The sequence below is a fragment of the Bombus vancouverensis genome, chromosome 15 (assembly GCF_051014615.1).
Source record: "Bombus vancouverensis nearcticus chromosome 15, iyBomVanc1_principal, whole genome shotgun sequence".
Taxonomy (NCBI): domain Eukaryota; kingdom Metazoa; phylum Arthropoda; class Insecta; order Hymenoptera; family Apidae; genus Bombus; species Bombus vancouverensis.
Window position 1 is genome coordinate 10,747,264 of NC_134925.1, and position 20,099 is coordinate 10,767,362.

A 20,099-nucleotide genomic window follows, 5' to 3' on the forward strand; every position below is an offset into this window, starting at 1 on the left:
CCACGTAACGCGTAACAATCATTCACGCATAACGATCACGTTGAAAGTTTTAAATTATAAATCCAACATTCTATAACTATCAGGGAACGCGTAGGTTAAAGCATTGTCTCGTCGAGTTCTTTTTACTTACGGCGACACGCCCTCCACGTCGAAGAAGTGGAAGTGAAGATGCACCCGCTCGTTTAGCTGGCCATTGAAGAAATAATGACATTCCGTGTCGCGTGGGTACAAGCCCGGGTAATTCGGCGAGGCGAACGTACCGTTGCGTGTCTCGTTGCTGTTGTAAACAAATGCACAGGGGTATTGCGCCTCCTGTCGGCCTGTCGTTACGCCGAAGTCTAAAACACACGTAAGAATACAAAATGTGGCGTTAACGTGGCTTAAATCTGCTCGCAGCCGAGAATAAACTTGGCGCGCTGATAGAAGTAGTCTCCAGTGCAGTCTGAGGCGCGACCAGTGGGCGCGCGTTCCGCACGGTAAATATGACGTTTCTGAAGCTCGTTAATTAAATCGCACCTATTTCAAGTATTTAATTGCGGAAAGAAGAAAGGAAGGTAACTTTGAATCGGTCTTGGAATCACCTTTGTTCGACCTTTCTTCCTCCGTGGTTCGTTCGCGTAATGAGAAATCGCTCAAAGAGTGCTTTGAATAAGCGAAATAGCGATTCTTCGTCAGACGATGTTTCGACACGGCTAGAGAAAATGATCGAGCTGTCTTATTATGGATTTGAATATTTTCCGACTGATTAATGAAGTTGTCGAAATGGTGAATGATGTACGGTCGACTAAAAAAGTTTCCCCACTTTCCTTACAACAGAATAACAAACAATTTGAGATTTTTTCTTTCTTTTTTAATTGTTAGAAGAATTAGTTTATTGGATGAGGTGTACGAAAAACTGTCGACAAAATCGTAACTGATCGGAATCACGAAGGAAATGCTAAAGGTCACTTTTTTCAACTTCTTATTACATTTTTATCTGAGAATTTTATCTGAAAATTATCACGTTTCGAAGGGCGTACAGAGACTTTTTCCACCGACTGTATATTACCGCTAAAATATCATGGTAACGTATGTGGTTGTGCTTATTTTTCACAGTGTGCGATAATTATAAGTACAATGAACAGTGTCGAGGTTATTTGATGTGTAAACAGAGAAGCTCGTGGATAAATTGTAAGGTAGAAAATATATTTAAATAGAAGTGTAATTATAAGTAAGAATACAATTTGAGCTGGTCCACATCCACACGCTAGCTGTGTTATCCAATAACTGAAAAAAAAACCCGAATCCAACGTCGCCTGTCTACTGTTTATGGTCTGTCTTCGTCGCGGTCTTTTGTCTACACGCTGTCGATGGCTTCGGTGCTTGAGAAAACTAAAAAGATCGGATGTAGAATTTTCTTAGAAGCGATAACCACCTCGACGAATAGTACATTTAGGAATATACCACTATTATGTTAGTATATTATTATTATTTTATTTATTCTTAGTCCACACCTTTCGGCTTTGGACGACTTTCGGTTTACATCTCTTATAATGCCCTTACATTACATATATTTCTCTTACTCTAGCACTTCTATTATCATTTATTGCTTATACCTATCTATTGCTTGCTCTGTCTCTATGTACTACTTATATCTAACGCTTATAATGAAGTGCTCATTCCTCCTTTCGCTTTTGCTTCCTTGCTGTGGTCCCTCCCTGTCGTTCCTCCCCCTCTTCTGCTGCTCTTCTCTTCTCTATTATCGCTTTCAGTTCTGCCAGTCCTTCTCCAGTCTCATTCAGTACTTCTACCATGTTCCTTGCTCCTCCTGTTATCTCACATTCCTCTACTACGTGTTTCAAGTCCTCCTCTCCTTTTTTGCATAGTCTGCATCCTCTTTCTCCCTCCTCTTTCCAGTGTTCCCTTGCCCTGGTTTCGTTACCACATCTAAATCTCGCTACCATACTTCTATCCTTCCATTTCATCTTTCCATCTAGATACTTTGGTAGCCGTTCTTTTGCTATGTTTCCGTTGTATTTAGATTCCCTTATCCTTTTCTCCCTCTCCTCTGTTTCTCTTTTCCCTCTTTCTTCTATGATTTGGTCAGCTGTCATCCTTTCTTGTCTATCTCCCGCCTCCACTCGTGTCCTTCCCTCTCTCGCCTCCTCTAACCTCATCTTTCTTTTTCTTGCTCTTTTCCCTTCTTGGCCCTTTCCCCAATTCCTTTCTCTCTCCTTTATACGCTCCTATTATGTTAGTACAATATGAGTAATTTATACGGTACAGTATAGTAATTCGCATCGTACGTAGATGTAATAGACGTTAAAGAAGATGTCAAAGTTAAGCGTCGTTGGTATATGCGCGGTAGATAAACTTTTTAAATGTTTAGTGTGATTAGTTGGTGGCAGATGTATGTTTTTGTGTGTTTGATGGCGAGAGCACTTTTATTGGTCAATAAACGTCGAAAGTAGAATACGGCGAGAGTTGGAAGTGGAAGGTTTTAAAGAGGATATTACGGACGAAATATCGCGGAAAATATCTGAAGTTTAAGTAATACAATTAGTCTGCTTGTAATTACTTTATCTCAAAAAAAAAAAAAAAAAAAAAAAAAAGAAGAAACATATAGTACGGCTACGTGTAAGTTACAAATAATTACTCAATTTGATCGATATAATTTAATTCGACTGTCTTGATATCGATCTTGTACAACTTTTTCATTGTTATTTACGAGATACGCATCTCATAAATAAAAAAACTAAAACGTTCAACATCGTTGTTTTTATAACGACAGGGAAATCGAATTATAATAAAACGTAGACGTTGCATTTATTGCTTTGGATCGATGTCAACTGTTATTTTCGTTATACGAAATATCAACAGACGATGAATGGCCCATTGATCGTAAAACTGTACGAAAATTTTCCTATCTTTGATAATGAGAACGAAATCTGCTCTGCTTTATTCAGAAAATAATTTTATCCGGTCTCGTATAATCAAATTGCAGGTCAGGCTAATTTCGTTTCATAGAAACTCTTATTAGCCGTTATTTACACATTATTTGATCACTTCGTGATGTTTGTGATTGCCTGCACGGCATTGTTATCCATCTGGTACGCTTAATAAATATTGACGTTCGCTAATGAACAGCCACGCGTCGAAATATAAAGCACCACTGTCATAATCGCTATATTGTAACGATGGGCATCAATAAACAGAGGCATAATTGCTTACGTATTATTAACTAGATGTCCGAAAACCAAACGGGAGGGCAACTGCTTCAATTTGTCAATGAATATACAACTCATGGGTGATTCTGTGTGTCTAAATACGAGAACGTGCAATCTAGCTCGATGTGCCAATACTTGAGCGCATAAACCACGTACCAGACATATTTAATATATCATGGTAAATATCGAGGGAAATTTTCGTTGTTAATCAATAAGATGGTTTTAATATCACGAGTTTCTGACAGGCTAATGGTATTAACTGTAAAACACCATCAGTAAAGAAAATCACGTTAATGCTGTCACGGGTGAAATCTCATGCTAAAACGTTCTTCTCTTTGCAAGTCAATAAAATTAAATAAATGCGATTATTTCTTTAAAACGTAATTACGAAATTGCTGTCGTGGATGCCTCGAGATCTTTTCACAGTAAACATCCGCTCGAAAGTTTGAGTTACCCTTTGCCCTTTGCAAACTTTTTCGTACGTTCCTCTAGGAAATAAGAATATTATAACTGCAACTTTTATCTTTAAATACCATCAATTACAATTGAAATATCGTAAGGAAATATTATTGTGACTGAAATATTTATTTACCCAAGCAAGTCATTTTTGTTTCTTTTGGAATCCTAACATGTCGTTAATTTACAATTAAAGTTAAGGACATTCGTTGCTTTTAATATCTAATGAAACGTCGGGTCCTTCGCGGTTTTTCCCTCTTTTTATACGCAATAAATTGCGTAAGAAAGTAATCGTTTTACGGGATTTCACGCCGCCAAAACCGTTTCATCCGTCGAAACGATAAAAGTTTCGCGACTGGCGTAGTTCAGCGACGCCACTGTTACCGAATCGCAACTTTTGAATCTCGGACGGGCGACCGAAAATTAAAGCTCCACGGCGAAATGGGTTAATTATAAGATTGGGAGGTCGTCAGGCCTCGTTTGAAATCGTTCGGAGTATGGCCGGCAAAGTTCTGCGGCTGAAACTTCCCTGTCGAGTTCGTAAAGTGTACTCCACCGTTATGTACGCCGACCAAGTTTCTTCGCGATTGTAAACATCGAGTAATAAGCTTTCGCGGACACCGCGTACTTTTGTGCTTAGTCGCATTTGTTATAACAGCCATGTGCTTCGTCTATTCGTTCAACGTGAGCATGTGAGTCTGAGAAGAGAACGACTGCGTGATAAAGCGGTGTAAACGCTTCCGGCGAACTGACCTCGTTCGAACGTAAATGTCACATGGGATTCAACTTTTCCCGTTGCAATGTTCATCGTTAAACTAGTGTAAAAGCGTGGGCGAAAAGATATCGATCTCCAAGTGGATTGGAGATATTTTTTCAAACTTTATCGATGGATGTAAATCCTAATACCGTTGAAACTTTTATTTGTCATCGTAACACTTTCCAATCAAACATCGGTCAACTATTGTCCTTCGATTGGATACATTAGATGATATCGTATCGTTGCTTTATCGTCTTATGCGTGATCCACGTCTTGCGGCTTTGCGTGACTTCCGGTTACGTCTCTCCATTCACATCTCCAAAAAGTAAACTTAATCCCTTAACCTACAAAGATGATGGCACCATCAGGAGGTACTAGGATTGGCTCGAACAAGAGGACGCGAGAAGGGGGTGCAACAGACGTTAATTCATAAGAGGTTCCTGGAGCACCTCTGTCACACGCGTAGGATGGTCATCGTGGAGTTTTAGTCGGTAGGAGTCCGACACTACTCTGCTGTTACGCGATTACTGCAGCAGCGGAGTGTCCATGAGGATTTCTTCACGTACAAAAAAAAAAAAAAAATGATCGCACCAAACGTAAATGTTACGAGTATAGCCCGTAGTAGATGATCGCACCAAACGTAAATATTACGGGCATAGGTCGTAGTAGATGATCGCACCAAGCGTAAATATTTTGGGCATTCTCGAACGTAAATCGTAGGTTAAGGGGTAAACACGGACCGAAACTTGAATTCAAGCTGGACTTAAACGTATTAAACACAAACATATCCTGGACCTATTCTTTTTGATAGATCATATTCTAATACATCGTACGTATCCACGGTATTGTTGAAAACGTGATCCCATAGTTCTCGATTAATTAATCTCTAGCGATATCGTATTAAATATAAATTATATTTTCGAATACGTATTACTGTGTCCTTTGATATGTTTTGCTGTTTCAAAGCTTTCGTTTTCCCGATAGCGTACCCTTTTTTTCTAAATAGCGTCACTGACAGCTGTTACGCAACAAAGATCGAAGTAAATACAAAAATCACGCTTGTACGGCTAATGTTTATATCGTAATTTTAATACACGACGAAAAGGTTATTCTGATCATTACACGTGTTTATTATGAAGCGACGGGCGTGATAGGTATCGAAAAAACACTCGAATTCGTTTAACAATAAATATTTATTAATTAACATAATAAGATATTATATATTATCTGTAGATTGGCGAAGTAGTTGAAGAGTTGTCAAAATTGTAATGAAATTTTTCATCGTACGATCAACTAAACCAACTAGCCAATGTTTATAATATATTTTGAAATATTTTACCTCGACCTATCTTTCTTTTTAACTGGGTACGAAAAAGATTCTAAAATAAATCCGTTCCCTTTAAAATAATAATTTCTTTTAAAAATAATAACTACCAATCTTTATCATTTTCCTTTCGTTTTAACTCCTTCGTCCTACGCATCTATTTTTCTCTTTTTTTCTTTTTTTTGGAGTAGAAGATAATTTTCCATCCTTTGAGGTTTATTCTGTTTTAGAGAAGAAACAAAAGACTAGTTTCGAAGCTCTATTTCCTAAACCTAATAGTCTTTCTCGGCATTAATTTTACAGAGGCGTTGTGTGTCGTTTACTCGTAGCTGTGTGCTTTGCGAGAAAGGAAAGAAAGTGACTGCATGATAAAGTGTTCGGAACGCTTCGGGCGAAGTGGCTTCGCTCGAAGTAAATGCTACGCCCAACTTTTATTCGTCTAGAGATACTTTCTTCCTGCATGTTAATTTAATTTTTAAGACGTTGGCAAAAGAAGAAGAAGAGTCACTAAGAAAGAAATCGTCGAAAAATGAAACGACGACTATTTAAAACGTCTCTTTCGTTCCATCGCTTAGGATCGATCTTGTTCGCGTTGCTATTTACGCAAATTCATATCTATACGAAGCCAATAATTAAGGTAATGAAATATAAATAGAAATTCGTTTCACCTATCAAATATCGAGTAATTCTAATCAAGATATATTCTATGTATATTTACACGTCAGGTAATATAATATTCTGTAAACTTTTGCATGTTTAAATGGCCATTAGCAAAAACACAGGAATAAAGTACAAATAACGGTATTCAGATGGACACAGAGTGACAAATGTATACGTTTCTGATTAATTTCCTGTGCATAGTAGAAAAATGTTATAACAGATGTAGCATATAGTGTATTATTCAAACTAGCGAATAAATGATAGTTCTTGCACACGGAAAGCACAAGTTTCGTTTAATTACTGAAATTAGTGACCAGACTATTACTTAGATACGGTTGGCGATTAAATTAATGACCATTTGGAAATTCGGTTTGCAGTTAGCTTTAGTGGTTGGAAACTCCTACAACCGTAATCTGCCAGCTAAATAACCAGTCGTTATCAATTAAACGTCAGAAATAAAGAAAGCTTACTCAGTTCAGTAAATTACCCAAAGTAGTAAATTATAACTGTTTAATATCGCAAGAATTACAAAATGAAATTATATCTTGCCTATTGCGGCAAACTTTCTAACGAATAAATTAGTTTCCATTGTTTCGATTATTTACTTCGCACGTGGAAAATCAAACGGGCCGAAACAAACGAAATCGCAAAGCACGTAATTAAAATTGTGACGCGTACTTTTCTTCCTTTAAAGTTTCGCGAGTTTAAAGTTTCAAAATGTTTCGGAATATTTGAAAAAGTAATGCTGCATTTTAACATATGTCAATGTTTAGTTCGCGTAATTATTATATTAATATTGGTATATTAATTACACCTGTGGGATGGTGTGACGTCAGGGAGGGACGTGGCGCGAGGGGTGATTGTTTATTATCGTGGTCAAGATGTGTTGACGTTGTCAAAGAGTGTCGCGAGCGTTGCTAAGGTATGTTTGGAAAAAAGCGAGCGTGGAAAACATTGTAACGAGAGTTGAGAGAGGTTGAGAGAGTCAGAGTCGAATTTACGGTCGTCGTGTGAAGATCGTCGTGTCGTTGTGTCGTAGAAGCAGCGAGTAACGAATACGTGAAACGGGTTTCTATATTCGATTACGCGTGAGTGCAAACGATATTGCATTAATCATACTGCTATCTACAATCTAATAATATAACATTCCTACATACCTATAAAAGCGAAAGCAATAAAGCAGAGGTTTAAATCAGACATTAAATCTATGTATATAATAAAATAGTAGAACAGCAGGAGGAGGGTCGTGTTCGTGAATTGAATAAAAAAGAATGAAAATAGTCATTCAGGAACAGTTCATAAGCTATGAAATCGAAAAAATTAATTTTTGGATCTTTTCTTTGTTTGTTCGTCTGTTTGTGCTAGCATCGCGTAGAATCTACTGAACGGATTTCGATGGGGTTTTCTCTGCTGTATAGCTTAGTGTCCGGAAAAGAAAAGAGGGTATGTTCCATCTCCGTATCGGTTCCGTAGAAACTGAGTTCTAAAATCCAAGCTTTTTATGTTTTTTTAGCACGGAGAACAAATTAATTGTTAGCACGAAAAATATGCAGGTGTTTCGTTTACAAAAATTCATTTGTGTATATTAGTAGCGCAGGCGAACAAAATCCTAGCCAAAAGACAGTAATTAAATCAAATATTCCTCTGTTACATTTTCCAATTTTATGTGCCATTGTATGTCTAGATAGTATTTTATTTCTTTTTTAAAGCGTTTATTGCCAATATTTATAATACAGAGAATATAAAGAATTAATGCAGCCACGCCCAGGCAATATTTTATTTTAATTCGCTGGTGTACGTACTCATTTTACAGCTTACCGATCGAAAATTACCGTTCTGATAAATTATCTATATAAATTATCGATATAAATAGGTATCTGTAAGGGCGGAAAAGCTATAAAAATTTACCTCTGATATTTAAATATTTTATTTAGCGATGAATCGTTCACCTTTGACAGATTTTAATACAGCATGAAACGTACGCTTTTGTATTATTATATTCGCTGGAACTATTAATTCGTTTCACTTATTATATACGTTTTATAGCTCAACGGAAGTCGCATAACCATTTGTAGTTATTTCAAGCGTATAAGAAACTTCGTAAAATAACATTTCAGGTATAGAACTCGACGGCTCAAGTTTTTACGATATTCCTACGAAGGTTATTATTGCGGAACTCTCGTATTGGAATCTTAAAGTAACTACGAGAAGTACCTTTACACCATTGTATTTATTATAGTATTTAGATATTAATTAATCAGATTTAATAAGAAGATGGCAAGAACTATGAACTCTCGAATGAGTTTGCTGCAGTTGTATTCGACGCTTTAGGTCGGTGGTAAAATATCGTTAAAAGGATTTCAGTCCATGGTCCTTTGTTTTCGAGAAATTAATCAGTTTTTCTTTACATGTTACTTTATAAATTCTTCTAATGCCAATATCGTGTTTCTTTTTAATAACAGATTTTTACGATCTATTCTGATAAATTGTCGATTATTTTTATTCAATATAGTACTGCTGCATATTCTTACAATTTCGCCGGTACAAATTGCAATAATAACATTTAAAACATAATTGTTGCTTCGAGAACATAATTTCTCGATTAATTTCTCGAAAACAAAGGACCATCCACTCAAATCTTTTGGGGACTGTTTTATTGCCAATCTAAAGCATCGAATGCACATATTCGCATAATGCACACGAGCATCGAGTGTATATTAAATTGCATATCACGTAGTAGCATCGTTATATGATTAGAAATATTTCAAACTACGAAAATGAAGCGTGGAACCTGATGCAGAAACGCTTGATCAGAAAATAGGGCTATGTACGGATACTTTTTTACAGCGACTGAACATTTAAGACAGTTATATTTCGAGACTAATCAACTTTTAAAGAAAAAATAAAGAAAAATCTATTTTTTCTTTCGCCTTGGCGAATATAGTTGGATGAATTGCAAGATCCATAAGAGCAATATTATTAATAGACCGTTGAATCCTTCGTAGCTTTTTGCTTCGTTATTCTGTCTCGTTAAAGAAACTCTTTTTGATACGAGATTTACAAAAACGTTTTCCCCCTTAATACTTGCGTAACTGTGATTTCCTTCGAAACACCTTCCATAGACGGTTCACTTCGTAGTTATTTATGATTCAGGGCAACACGCGGATTCTCCGCAATTAACACGCAAGTGTGCGAAACTGCTCGCAGACTTTTACGACTGCAGCAGAGGTTCTGAAGAAATTTCCTGAGCGTCGCGCAGCGTTGGGACTGTCGCGAGTATTTAACATCCGGCATTATGTCGACGTACAAGCCTATAGTCTGCTGAATACGCACACGGTTTTGCTGTTTCACGTACTTCCGTTCTTCCTGCCGTACTTATACGTGCTTTTGGAAACAACGAACTTTGTCTCTCGTTGCGTTCTGTGTCTTTTTCTCTATACACGCTGTACGAGTTTCGTCCCTTTCTCAACCATCGTTGTCAAGTAACGTCCTGATTCATGAACCGTGTTGCAGTTGCACTGTTCGTTTCAACGTTCCTCAAAAATTTCGTCTGAGACGGTACGAATAATTTAAAAGTCGACGATAATAGAAAGAAAAAACAACGAGAATATACCGTGGCTCGCGAAAATATTCCAACGCTTTCCATGAACTTTTTCCTACGAATATGAAATTTACGCGCATTCGTTTTACGATTTACCGTTTTAGCTCTTGTATCGTACGTTTCAGTATGATTCGTAAAACGCGGTACAATTATTTGCCAACGTTCGTACACAGCCTGCAGAAATTACCCAATGTCATGTCCGTACTTTTTATTTCGCGCGAACGTGTATATTAACGTAACGAACGGATGCAGTTCGTGATAATCATCGACCAAGTAAATCGACCACAAAGCACGCGCATCGTCGCATCTGCCTTCGGTAAATTTCGTTGTCGCAAATCACTGGATAGATCGTAAATATTTACGCATAATATACTGCATATTCCGGCGCGGAATACACCGTGGAATAACTGCGGACAGTGCAGAAGCGGCTGATTATTCTTGATGCGGGTAACTGATAACGTCTAAAATCAATTCCATAATGGTTCCGCGCTCTGCGATGACCAGATTGCTAATCGATAGTTCTTCGTTTTTTCCACATTAATTCTTCGATGTTTTTCTCAGGCCTGTCTTGGAGAAGCGAACGGAAACGTTCGACGAAACGTCGGAAGAAAGCGTAATGACACGGTTGAAACCGAAAGAATCGCAAACACGTCAGTTAACCGGTCGATTAACCGATCGCTAATGGAACATTTTTCGCTCGCTCGACGCTAATTTTTTAATCTTTTTCCATATCTATCTTGGGAAACTGGACGAATTGGGTGAAACGAATAACGCAAAATAACGATATAGTGTAATGTAAACGATACAAAATCATTGGTAGAAAAAGCTCGCCGACTGTTTCGCTCTACGTGTTAATCACTGTGTTATGAAGTAATGTTTGTTCCGTTTCACGCTCGCCAGTATGTGATATTACTAATTAAAAGTTTATTTTCTCGACGCGTTTCCGCCTGCGCGAATAAACAGCTCAGCACGTGACGCTTTACGATTTCCTGGGACTTGAATTTTACCAGTTCGCTACTTTGAGTACTTAATCGACTTCGTTAATTTATAAAGACACCCGAATTTCCACGTACATCTTTACACAGTTGCGAAGGTGTATAAGTTATATCGCGTTGCCTCACCGATAGCAAACGTCGGAGTTCGCCTGCTACCCTCTATTTCATGCAACTTTAATATTTCGCGCCCTGAACACAGGCTCCTTGATTAAAAGACTGAAACCTTGTGCCGATTTATCGGGAGAAACTTCGTTTCATACGTCGAACAGAAAGTAAAACGATTTCGTAAGATGAGCCGTGATCGTACGTACCTTTGTAAAAATGAATTATCGATCCACAAAATGTACTGTATCGCGAGAAAATGACTGCGAATACCTAATGATATTTTCCGATGGAAATTATACAATTTGAGGTTCGTTGAAAATTAATTTCATTTTATGGTAAAAATAAAATTAAAATTAAATTTGATTAAAGGTAAAATTCCGTCGGAAGGGAAAGGATACCTTAAATGGAAGAAACGTTGCAAATGGCATTTAGATTTAATTTTAACTTTAGGTTTATTAAATATTGAAAGATTTCGTGGCTATGCTCCGCGATGCATCTTCGTTATCGATTTTATCACGCGCAGATAACGTTCGTTGTTATTCTTTCAAGATTTAAATAACAATTAAGCATTTAGAAAGTCTAAAATAATATTACAGATTTATTCTTCGTAGAAAGAATGTATATACAGGGTGGTGGGTAACTGGTGGTATTCTACGCGAAAAAAGAAGTCGAAAATATAGAATAAAAATTTGTTTTTTTTAATTTTTCCATCGAGACAACGATCTACAATGAGATCCGTTATAACGAGACGTGATAAAGTGCAGGCGTACCGAGCGAAAATTCAAAGTCGATTTTCTCGAAAACAAAGCCTCGAACGAAAAAGTTTTATTCTTATTTTCGACTTCTTTCGATATCGTGGTTGTTAAAAGCTTTTGCTCAAGCTATATTACTATTTTTATTAATTAAATTCTACTATTTATTTCTCTCCTAATAAATAACATATTTTCTGCCTTCAAAAAATTAGTCGTTTGAAATTTGCGAGCGACTGTGCCAGGTAATGTGTGCATTAGAACGAAAGGATTTTTCAGTGAAGCGTATTTATGATCTTCAAAATGTGTGGCTCTTTGCAGGTGCATTTGAATTTTAGTACAATTGCATATAGTTACACGTAAATATATTCAACAGGAAAATTTTAGGGACGAATAGGAAATTCGACGCAGAAATTTATAGGAAAAGTTTAGAGTGGAATATTTCAGCGTGTTTAAAGTTTAATGCAACGGTATTTTCATTGTTTGCTTTTTTCATTCGGCATTAAATGTTTATAATGTTAAAAAAATATATACAGTTTATCTATGATACTCGTGATAAATGGTAAAACTCTTAAATAATCGTTCAACTTCAAAATAACGTTTTATAATCATCTTTGCCATTGAAAGCTACAGTTCGAAAGGAGATCGTAACCTGTTACTTAAAGAGTCTGGAACAATATTACAGATTTATTTTTAGTAGAAAGAATATGTTTCATAGAAACTGGAAACGAAAGAACATGAAGTTTTTAAACGAAGATTAAAAGCATAGTGCAATTCAGGAATTGTAAACTATTTTCTAGTACGATCAAAAGTAACAAAGAGCCGACAAACGTTTGAAAATTTCACGGTTACATTGCTATGAAACTCGAACGTGTTTCAGGTATGGAACATACTACTTGAAACGAAACGTTAATAGGTCAACAGGTACTCCAATTTTCGACGTCGACTGGAATACGTAAAGTCGTACTATGAAAAATTAAGGAACGTCGTGCATATGCTACGGATCTTAGTTTCGAGCACTATCGAATATGCAAAGTTGTTTTGATTTCATTTTCACTCTATATGCTTTTTTTTTAATTTAATTGCGTCGAATCGCAAAAACTCGAATTATGGAAACGTTTGTGCGCTTAAAAACGCGATCAGAATGAAATACTTCAACTCTTTGATCCTTACAATTTTCACTTCATCATTTAAAGTCGCTTTTCCCTTTGTTCATACGGAACGTATTATGGTCGTGGAATAACATACAGCCACTGACGTTTTAACATTTATAGACATTTTTTTGTGCAATTTTGAGCAATAGACAGACGACACACAGTAGTCGTGCAACGTAGTAAAATTAGAGTAAAGTAAAAGGTTGCGCGTGTGAGCGGATGTATATGCGTGTAGATGATTGAGCGAGAATGAAAAGCAATAGGGAAAATAATCGAAAATTAACTATACCACTACAGTCAGAAATTTCAATTACGATTATATTGGTAAAACTTGAAGCAAATTTGAAAACGTATAATGTATACAATAGTTTATTGCTTTCTTAAAAAAACAAATTATTTAAACAATCGATTATCGAAGTTTGTAATTTATGTAATTGTTATACGAGGAAATTATCGGAGAAGGAAACAAATGATATAAAAATATGAATGAAATATAGTAAATACAGACGATATAGTTATTAATCAAGAAATGTTATGGCAGGATGTTCACATGAACACGTTAATTAATTTTCCTCAATTACACAGAGTGTTTGTAATTGGTCTATGTACTTTTCTTGGAGGAACATACATACGTGTATAATGCGCAGCTCGTTATAATGAATTGTTTCGTTTACATGAAAGCACAGGCGAATATGTTTGTGCAACAAAATGTATATGTATTTTACGCGGTGTACTTCAAACAAAGTAAAGAGTAAATCGCGTTCATGTGAAACATTGCTCCTAGGGGATATACCGTGTATTCGTGCAAATATATTTATCATCGTCTATTTACATTGGTAAAATTACTCAAGACATTGATCTTGACGATATATTTCAAAATCATCGAAATCCGTGAGTGTGTCACACACACTATAGCCTATATGTAATTATCGAATACCTGACACGAGAAAAGGAGCAGATGGAAAAACAAGGAAAACAAAGGTGTTGCGTGTTACGTCGACTTAGAAATAAAATATAAATTACCCTATTGTTATCGTGAAATCTTTTACACAAATTACGATAGATACGTTCCATGCAAAATGTAAAGAAAAGTGCGACGCGTAATATATTTATTTTTTAGTTTAACAAAAACCGTAGCGAGTGTCGTTTCCCAACAAAACCCGTGTACACGGAACGACATAACACAGCGATACGTACAACTGTTCCAAACTGATCTTGAACGTGATCAAACATTCGCATTAGTCGACGTGGTACGAGGGTGATCGTTGAATTTCGAGATTTTGAAACGACCATTTGCGACAGAATCGCGGCCGATTTTATGACGTTTGTCGATAGCTTGCGGAAGATAACGCACGATTAAAGGTATCGCTGGATAACGGATATACGTACACACGACGAATCCTATACAGAGGCAATCGGATATTCATTTGCGGCCAGCCAAATGGGAGAGGTTCGCGAACCCTCAGTTGCCCCTGCGCGTTTCTCTCCGCGCTATGCTGCACCATCCCTTCTCTTACCCTTTGCCACCCTGTTCTCGGTGATTCACAATGGCCTGGGAAACGACATGTCGCGCTGTGTTTAAAACATTGCTGCCTGGCCGGGAAAACATTGTAATTCTGATTATTTGTTACTTAATTCCTCCTTTCTTTTTTTACTTCCAAATCCTTCGCTATCCGTAATTCTTTAACCGAGCAAAAAAATATTCTTCCCCACTGATCGACGTTTCTATCTAATACATGGGAAAAATAGACTTAAGATCGCTTATCGAGTAATAAATGTCTTATTTCATTTTGAAAGGCGAGCTGCAGCACGTCGATTCTACTTCTCGTTGAATTGCCCCCTTCCCGTGCCATTTATGCCATTTACGATGCTAGTAAACAGGAACTAACATTCAGTCACCATCGTGACGAGCAAAAAAACAGTCCGCGAGCTCGGCTTCTTATGTTTACGTTTGGCCCAGGTATCTGGTCGCGAGTCAGACTCGCGATATTCGTGTTTGGGTCAAAATCTTCATCGCGAGCCTGACTCGCTAAAGTACGACAAGGGGTTAACATGCACAGGTACGGCTTCTTCCTCTCGACGTTCTTCAAGGGCGGCCGACAGGAACTGACGACCACGGGAGTGCAATAAAAAGCCAAAGAAGACTCGAACATGTCCATACGACGTCTAAAATCTATCGAGGAACTTTGAAGCGACTATCTCGTGTATGGCAAAAATGATCGTAGTCCGAATTGCTGATAGACGATGGGGCGGTTAGAGGGTTAATTAGAACGTCATTTACTTAACTGGTCAACCGATCGATCAAATAAACTTTTTCATCGATCAATTCGATGTTAATGGTCAGGACGCGAAGTATCGTACGACAGTTTTAAGCGCGATAATTTGAGTCGCGGAAGCCGCAAGACTATCGCGTTCTCTTTCGTTCGAGTCGCATCGCGATACCTACATTTGCTTTGTACACGCGTTCGCGGATCATTACGCGTTTCACAAGCTTGTTTGCGCGAGAACACGCGACACGACGAAAAGAACTACGGACAGCGAGATTTCGAAGCTGGAAGTTATCGTTATGCGAACGCACCTGTTGTCGAGATAATTGGGATCGTCGTTATTCGGTAGACAGTGGTGTTTCGAGCGATCGCACGATGCTTTATTATTCCTCACGGATTATTACGTTGTTTTTGCGTCAACGAGCGCGTAGCGGTGTATAAATAAAGGCGAGACCAAGGGGGATCCCTTTGAAAAGCTTGGAAGGGTCGACAAGCAACCAAGCAATAAATATCGATCCATGCATCGGTTAAATGCGATTTGGTGCTATTTGTAGCGGTCCCTTTGCAATCCGATCATAATGAATTTATAGAGATTGCTTGAACACATTTTGATCGAACGATAAGAATATCGTAGCGATTGAAAGGCTGGCGATAACAGGGAAACAGGTGCAAAATTTAAATTGTATTTAACGCAAGAGAATTCTCAAAATACGTAACGCGTGATCATTTAGTCAGTGACACGAGACATCTTTCCTCTTCCACTGTCAGATAAAAATAACGATAGTCGTTCGGTACGATTTTAGTTCGTCGGTTAGAGGATGTTCGTTACCCAGGAGGCGAACAACGTTGAAAAATCGCTGGTAGATGGATACGTATGCTGACAAGAAAGGGGGAAAACGTAAGAAAGAAATTAAGAAAACTGTACTGGAACCGTTGATAAATAGGATATTGAAACTAGGAAGAGGCTGGAGAATAACGTAAAAGAAATATCGAAGTGAATTGCAAGAGCTTGTATTCAACGCGATTGTAATTACCTTAAGATAGACCAGGTGAAACGAATAGGTTTGCTGATTTTCTTTCTCTTTTGTACTATGACGTATTTTATACCATTTACGAAGCTGAATGGGATGTATTGTCTACCTGTTTAGTACGAAATAATAAAATATAACTGTTTTCATAACTTAGTTAACTATTCACGTCCATTGGCAGATATCAAATGAAGTCGTTGATTTATTCAGCGATAATAATGAAATATTTCCTACGTAACAGACAATTAACGAGACAATTAGAGCGTTGGTTTGTAATGCTAGAATCATTGTGAACGATTTTGACTAGATAATTAATCAATAGGATATGAAACTAGCACGCGAGTCGTTTTACATTAAAGCATACGTTATACGAATCGATTAAATTTCGCATCAATTTCATATTTTTCTGTATTACGAATCTGTTTCATTGCGCTCTAAAATACGATTTACCGTTTGAAATATATCTGTATCGTAGATCCTCCATATACGTTACCATCAAATCTGTACATTGGGAACGTATCCCCCGACGTAAAAGGGAACAGATGTGAAACAAACACATATCGGATCCACAAATTGCGTTCCACTATCGTGGCAACGTCGATTGATAAAAATCCTAATAATTAACAAACTGTACCTTGACTGGAGAGAATCGTTACAAATACCGATGGAGTTTATAAACAGATATTAAACATTATTCCTCTTTGCTACGATATTCGCCTTGTTCTCGTATTTTATTCTTAAAATTCGCATAGGTAGAAAAATACAAGAGAAATAAATTATCCTCGCGATAACGAGGATTTCAAATACGTAAGAAGCTAAATCACAAACTAATATATCCGATATCGCTATTCGCGTTACCATTTTCACCATCGATACACTCATCTATACGTTCACTGAATCTATAAATTCAATTTTGTTTTCAATATTTATATCGATCACGAAATATCTCGTTTGGAAATATTTATAGCAATGGGTTAAAAAAAAAAAAAAAAAAAAGAAAACAAGAAAAATGATGGAAAACCGCGGATGGGAATTAGGCACAACGGCCAGCGTTATATCGCTTAACGTTTTTTGCGCTCCATTTCGTTTTAACGGTAGCGTGCGTCGCGGAGGCACGCACCGAGCAGGTTGGCCGCGTTCTAAATTAGAGCCTCATATTGCCGGTTTCAAGCCGGACAGTTCGATGTAGCTGGTTTTTTGTTCAGCTAGAATTGCGGGCTCGTCGCGGCCCGGACGAGTTTTCATTTTGAAATGACCCTATTTGCATTACCGGCCGGCCCTTTTTTTCGACACCACCGGTTGTTTTACAGGCAACAAACAGTGTCCTCGATTACACCGGCGGAATGCTGGTTTAAAAGTAACGAGATCGCTACGTTTCCCGACGCTTTGTGCATTTTTGCGGAAATTACAGGAGGTTGTTTGTACGCCGCAACATGGTTTTCCACCATCTGACACTATGACCTGACTCTCCACTTAGCCACGTTAACAAAGTTTTTAGCTTTGACGCCGCTATGCGTGCGCGTGGTTTTGGCTTTTGTAGTATTATTAAAAAGAAGGAAGGGGAGAGAAAAAGCTAGACGAAGAAAAGTACGTATCACTCGAATTACGAATAACTCGCCTTCGATGTGGTTAGAATGATCTACCGTGTAACAGTAGGATAGAGCAATTGTCGTTTTACCTTACGATCCACAGATTCTTCCATTCTCTTGTCCCGGTTATCTGTTTTCTTTGGTTAAATTTTAGGTTTGTTGAAACGTTGCGCGAGAAAAGAAACGAGCGAGAAACGCACGATCGAATAAAATATTTGTAATATATTGTAAATGGATGTTTTATTAGGTTTTTCGTTTTCCGTTTGGCGAAGAACGAATAGTGAAGGATAAACGGACTTTAAGGCAAGCTGCTTTATTATTTTGAAAGTAAAGTACGTATTGTATAAGTGGATATAAAAAATGGTCATTTAACGCTTTGACTGTCACGGTGGTCATTGTGAACGGAGCGCTTCAACTTCTTGCAATTGTAAAAATTGAACGAAAATTGACAGTTAGGGCATTTTGAATATAACCGATAAATAGAAGGTACTTTGAAATAAAAAGTGTCCCATTGAACGATTAAACATTTTTATTAAAATATCGATAAAAAAAAATGAGAACGAATCTTGCGTCTAACGGTGCACTGTGTTCGCATCGATATCTTTGAGGGGTAATCTACGAATATTATTACAAACACAGCTTAGAAAATAATCGTAAATGCTGCTTTATAATCGTATAATCGAAGTTAGAAGTGTGCACGTGCCTTGCTATTATATATACAATGAGCAAATACCGTTTACTAATATCTTCTACACGTTTCAACGATATATTCTGCACGTTTTGCTTACGACGAAACAACGAATGCGAATGGTTTGTTGAAATAAACGATGCCTCGTTATAATATGTCGCTATCAACTGTCAGCAAGGCGCCACAATGGTCACCCATGATCACCAATAAGATAAACGGTCCATCGGGGAAGAACGTTGTCTTACATCGTCGATTTATTATTATTTTGCCATTATATGCTTTGAATAATAAAAATACCCCCGTGGAATCTTGACCGAAACATGCGATTTTGGCGTGGCGGTCAAAGTGTTAAATTTTTTTTTTATTATTATTTAATTTATACTTTACAATTTGTCCAGCTGGACATTTGGTAAATAAAAATAAAAAGTGTTAAATGGCACACGATGGATGGTCTTCATCGTAGATTGGCTCGTAGAAACATCCCTTAAATTACTCGTCATCATAGCGTGTGATATATCAGATGGACGATGTGGCTTATCAGAATCTTTCGATAGAATTAAAATGATATCTAATAAATTAAATCTAATACATTGGAAATAGTATCTTTCAATAGAATTTAGAAAACTTATGAAAATTCGACGATATACGCAGATAGTCTCGTAATGCATCTTGAAATCCAGGTGTGTCGTTTGTCCAGCTGTTGATCACAGGTAATTAAATTCCAGAGGTACAAATGATCAATCCATAATGCTAAGAATACGATGTATGTAATGTATCAATCGAGGAGAAATACTTATTAAAAAGATTCTTTCTTCGGATGTAAGGTAAAAATATCGTGATTTTATGTTTCAATTCCAGCCGAATAATATTTGCCATACATATTAAGTTATAGTTGTCAGTAATCTCACGGATTTAAACGACACACATATTTCAATTTTACCAATATTTATTGTCATCGTATTTTTTTCCATTCATATTTATTTTTAAGATTTGAAATAAATTGTATTTTTTTTTATTAACGCGTAAAAACAGTTTGCAGCAATGATATTGATTTTTTTTGGAAGGTATTTCTTCTTTCGTATCAAATATTTGTATGTCGTTAACAAATAAAGAAAAATACGATAAAGCTTCTCTATCGTCGATAGTAGGCACTGAAATACTATTTCAATAAAAGTTTCTTTGAAAATGTGGCAGCCATATTTTCCAGTAACATTTTGTCAAAAATAAAAGATAGTTTTTGCTATTCGAAATTTTATATTTATAAAAATTGAGCAAAAATTGTTGGTTCTTTCGTTGGATTTTTTGGCTTGACTGATGAAAACTGAATTACGTGGCAGGTATCTTTCACCTACCTACCATTTCTAACTATAAACACACATCTATCGATAATAATTCTCGTCGATTTGCAAGTGCCAATCAAAATGAAAGTTTTCAAGAATGGACATGTATATACATATAGCTGAAAGCGTCTTTTGAATGTTTTCGACGTTCGTTTTATTATTTTAATTCGTATTGATCGA

At 36.9% G+C, this 20,099-nt stretch overlaps 1 protein-coding gene across 3 annotated transcripts in view; it reads right to left on the bottom strand.

The window, feature by feature from the left end:
- Sol1 overlaps positions 1-20,099 on the bottom strand; it is a 529,381-nt gene that overhangs the window by 21,919 nt on the left and 487,363 nt on the right. For all 3 annotated transcript variants that reach the window (XM_076625163.1, XM_076625165.1, XM_076625164.1), the window contains exon 11: positions 131-338. In XM_076625163.1, coding sequence (XP_076481278.1) covers positions 131-338 — 208 coding nt within the window. The remainder of the gene's footprint in view (positions 1-130; positions 339-20,099) is intronic.